Source organism: Poromitra crassiceps (genome assembly GCF_964638095.1).
Source record: "Poromitra crassiceps genome assembly, chromosome: 27".
Classification (NCBI taxonomy): Eukaryota; Metazoa; Chordata; class Actinopteri; order Beryciformes; family Melamphaidae; genus Poromitra; species Poromitra crassiceps.
The window spans coordinates 8,052,090-8,056,782 of NC_139650.1; the positions used below are offsets into that span (position 1 = coordinate 8,052,090).

Here is a 4,693-nt window from a genome sequence, read left to right on the forward strand (position 1 = left end):
CAAGTGAAAGAGGCAGTAGCACTGGTTTTCTAAAATATCCAAATCTTATTACCAGCAGTAGGGCTGGTGCAAGATGCCAAGACCATTTGCATTTGACAGATGTATCCTTGTCTGTCTTATATAAATGATGTATTAGTCTGCATCTGTGACAGCTGATCACACAGCAACATATACATATTGAGCATACATACAGAGTGGGCATTCCTGCTTATATCTGCAAAGTCAATTTCCTTGAATGGAAGAGCAACTGAGCTGATATGATACAGCAGCACACGTTCTCATATGGACTAGAATAGTGACACCTAGAGGCATGTCAGAGATAACACTAGTTGTGTATCTCAAAATGTTTAAATTATGTATTTCATATAATTAATTTAAAACACACACACACAAGAAACAAGAAGATACATTAACCTGTTTAATTCTAACAATTTTATAAAACATATATAGATATAATTTAAAGCAGGTCTAAAATATCTTAAACATAGTGCTGTGCTTTATGTGCTGTTCTACACAAAGTCCTCTGTTATTGATGAAAGAATCCAGAGTGCTTATTATGTTTCTGCCCTGGGAGTGAAGCAGTTTCAGCTGAGGTCCTGACTCACTCCTGCACTTTGTCTGCCCACAGAGCAGCTAGGCTGTGCCTGCTCCTCCTATTCTGACATGGACCGACAGACGTAGAGGAGGTGTTGGAGGAAGACAGAGATGGCAGCTGTGCTCGTGGATAAAGAGGAAAATGGGTTCTGAAGGTCCAGGGCAAAGTGATTGCTCAGGCTAGGATGTTGCTCAGAGGGGTCAGAGGGGGAGGCTGGGGCAGAGGAGAGGACAATCTGACTTCCAGGGGTGATTTTCCTCTGGAGGAATGTTCAGTTCTTCCCTCAACTCTTCAGACAGCGATTGATGAGATGGAGACTTTGACCTTTGTCTTAATGGCTACCTCAATCTGTTCTTTGAGGCAACACCAGCAAGTCCCACAGTGTCTAGTACTGTGTTGCCTCTAGAGCCCCTTTTAGATTCACCAAAAACCCAGTCCACAAACCACCGTCTTTTTCTGTTAATGACAGCTGATTAGATGGATCTGCAAATGACACGCTATTCATCGGATCAGCTGTGAACGGCACGTGATATACGATAAATAGCACACCAGCTGAAAACTGTATATTTTGCATCTTGATAACATATCATTTTTGGCCTTTTACACTCACACAATACATCCTCAATTATGATGCAATACTTTAAAAAGATCCAGGGCCCTAATGAAACCAATATTAGTGATGCTGGGGACGTACGTGTCCCCGTCACTTCTTCAAATGGCAGATTTTGTCCCCATCATCTTTTTAAAGCATAATTTGTTAAAAATGTTCTGAAAAAATTGCGTGCACCAAGAAATGTTAACTAACAAATAAGAATGCATTTATAATGTTTTGTTTGCACAATAAGAAAACATACAAAGCAATGAAAATGTAGAAAGAATTATTGTCCAAAAAAGAGTAGTGTCATTCCTTCAGTTGTTTGTACTTGGTCATATTTTGGGGCAGTGATATTGGATATTGTTATTGCTGTGCTGACTGACATGGTGCTTAGATGTGATATTGGCATTGTTCGTTTGACATGGTTTTGCAGCTGTGGATGTGATGCTTATGGATGACCGTACTTGTACAGTCGGCATTGTAGGCTGAGCCTATTTTCATATTTTCCACTCTGTAGTAGCCTAATAGGCATGCCCTTCTTTTATTTTCTTTTTTTTCCCCATATTATGCCTAAAATTGCATAATATGTGATTTTAGCAGAGTGGGATTTTAGATGAGACTGGGAGACAACAGTTCTAGTCTCCAATCTGAAATAAAACTGCTTGTGCTGCACAGGCAGAGGTGTGAGTTTCATGTCACACTTTGCACACTAGTGTTAAACGGCCCCAGCCACTAGAGAGCACAGTGTTGACTCATTCTAGGTGACAACTCAAACTCTCACGATGCTGTTTGACCTTAATATGTAGAAGACTATTAAAAATGTTTGTTTTCATCTGAGCCCTTAATTATGTCCCCACTGAACCACTTTTCAACACAAATTGACACTCTTGTAATCTAAGGTGAATTCAAAAAGCAACACCCACTGCAAGGACGCTTATTTTATTTGACAGATGTTAAAATACATAACTAATAGAAGCCCATACGCCAGTATAAAATTGTCGAGGAATTGATGACAGTGAGTATCAGTCAGTAATGATCTACAAAATGTGGCATAAAAAATTATTGCAGTCAGTAGCAGAGCAATGCTTTTAGAGAAGATAACCTTCTGTGTCATGCACAAAGGGTCTACCAGGTGCATAAAGAAACACCACAATGCAGGAAATGAAGTGTTTCACCCTGAGAATTAGCTGAGGGAGGCCCCCCATCTTTATGTCGTCGTCCCCCCCCCCCCCCCCATGTTCAAATGAAGCCTACAAGTGCCTGCATCATCCTGTGCCCCCCCCCCCCCCCCCCCCCCCTCCATTATCATTGTGTAATTTGCACTCTGGTAGCAGTGCACAACAATTCACCAGAATGCAGGAAGTGTATTTATAACTCAGATCTTCCTGGTGGAGGACCCCCAGACCCGCTTATTAAAAAGTGTGCTGACTGCCTGACTGGGGCTATATTTCGCTCTATATTTCCTGGCCTGAACGATTCTCCCAGTCCACCCCTGAGCACAGCACAATACTTCTGTCATCTTTCACCATGTTGAAAGTCTCACACCATCAAACCGCTCCTGCAGGGGAAATGCTTCTGCAGTTGTGGTTGTCGGCTCGTCGCAGCCGACATTCAACTGGTTAAAAACATGAGCAGTTTGAGCTTCCGTTTGTTTGTTCTTCTTTTGATGCAAACCTTTCTCAAAGCGATATAATAATCTTCCCTGTGTGCGTAGTTCTATTGCTTATCCTCATCTCAAATTATATTAATAACAATAAAATACCAACTTTTGGCTGTTAGAAAACATGGCAAGTTAATTTCCAAAGAGTCTTCTTTCCCTACATTCTAATTTGTGTATGGATTCTAGTTTTCCTACAGCATACCTGTGGAAAGAGTGAGGTCAGGTGTGTGTTAGGAGGCAGAGAGAAACAAGGACCGCCCTCCTCCATGTATATGCGTCTACGCCCCGGACTCTTCTAGTAGCCTGGGGCCCCCAAATCTGCAGGGGTCCCCTAAGAAATGTATTTTAAGCACCTGGATGAGAAAATCAATGCCTCCTTTGGATTGAAAAAAGACTATTACTATGGGATATTGGATCAAATATTAGTAAGAATAGATAGTGAAAAAAAAATCTATTTAACTATTTCTATTTGGGAAAATGATGTGTTAAGAGAGGCTTACGCTTTGTGGAAGTTGCCACAAACAATGCACAAAACTATCTATTGATTCTATAGAGAGCCAAAGTGGAACGTCACTTCCTGCTTCAGCACTGTACCAAACATTTTCATCCGCCATTTATTTTCCCATAGACATTTCGTAAAATGCTTATAAGAATTGTTTTACTTGTTCAAACCAAACGGTTCAGATATATTTAGAAACAGGAGAGACCACATAACATTTCACTCAGACCAAAACGTAAAAAAACTTCGGATTAAAAGAAAATATTTTTTCGATGTTGTTTTTTAAAGTTTTGGTCTGAGTGAAATGTTCTATGGTCTCTCCCGATTCTAAATATATCTGAACCGTTTGGTTTGACCAAGTACAACAATTTTTTGAGCATTTTACGAAATGTCTATGGGAAAATAAATGGTGGATGAAAATCTCTGGTACAGTGCTGAAGCAGGAAGTGACGTTCACTTTGCCTCTCTATACAGTATATAGCCCACATATGAGGACAAACAAAAATCAGAAGTGTCAGCAACAATATAGGCTTTGGTTGATGCCTAACTGGAAAGGAGAAGCAAATTAAACTCATTCAAATATATGTATGTAATGTATTGTAGATAGAGATATGAATGCAGTATATTTGACTCTGTATGCTCAGTAGATACACAGCAGCTTATAGGACAGGAGGTGTGTTCAGAATGAGGAGGAGCAGCAGTTAGCCCTGAAGTAAGAGTGACTAGAGAGGGAGGTAGTGTTCACTCTCACATTGAAGCAGACATGGCTTTGACCTGCATCACTCTGCTTCTCCTCTGTGGACTCATTGGTAAGTGAGCAAAGTCTTCATGAGAACACTCTTAGTTTAGCTTGCTGTTACCTGTGATGATGATGATGATAATGATGAGGATGAGGATGATGATGATGATGATGATGATGATATGAATGTTGTATAGTAGTGACATGATATTCTGTAGTAATGAACTTTGATTCACATATTTAAAGTGACAACCACCTCTAATATTATAAGATGAACTGTTCTTTCCTCATTATGTTTGAATGAATGTACAGTCTACAGCAGGGATACTCAACTTGCTTTGCCCAGGGGCCCCTTTTTGCAAAATGACAGGCGAGGCGGCCAGTGGCCAGTGAATAAACAAACATTATAAATATATTTTTTTATATAACGGATTGTAGGTTTTCGGGGTGCCAGCCGGAGTTTAGTCTGACACATATACGATTTTTACACGCTGCCATGAACCCAGACAGCATCAATCTGAACCAAATAATCAAAGCAATAATCAGAGTGACAACGCAAACACAGACAAGTTCAATATCAGTGTATTGGAGCTACAATGAAAACC

At 40.2% G+C, this 4,693-nt stretch overlaps 1 protein-coding gene across 2 annotated transcripts in view; it reads left to right on the forward strand.

Annotated features, from left to right (window-relative positions):
• The first annotated feature begins 4,074 nt into the window (after positions 1–4,074).
• LOC310799128 (uncharacterized protein) overlaps positions 4,075–4,693 on the forward strand; it is a 9,652-nt gene continuing 9,033 nt past the window's right edge. For both annotated transcript variants that reach the window (XM_083661694.1, XM_083661695.1), the window contains exon 1: positions 4,075–4,158. In XM_083661694.1, coding sequence (XP_083517820.1) covers positions 4,113–4,158 — 46 coding nt within the window. In that variant the 5' untranslated portion in view covers positions 4,075–4,112. The remainder of the gene's footprint in view (positions 4,159–4,693) is intronic.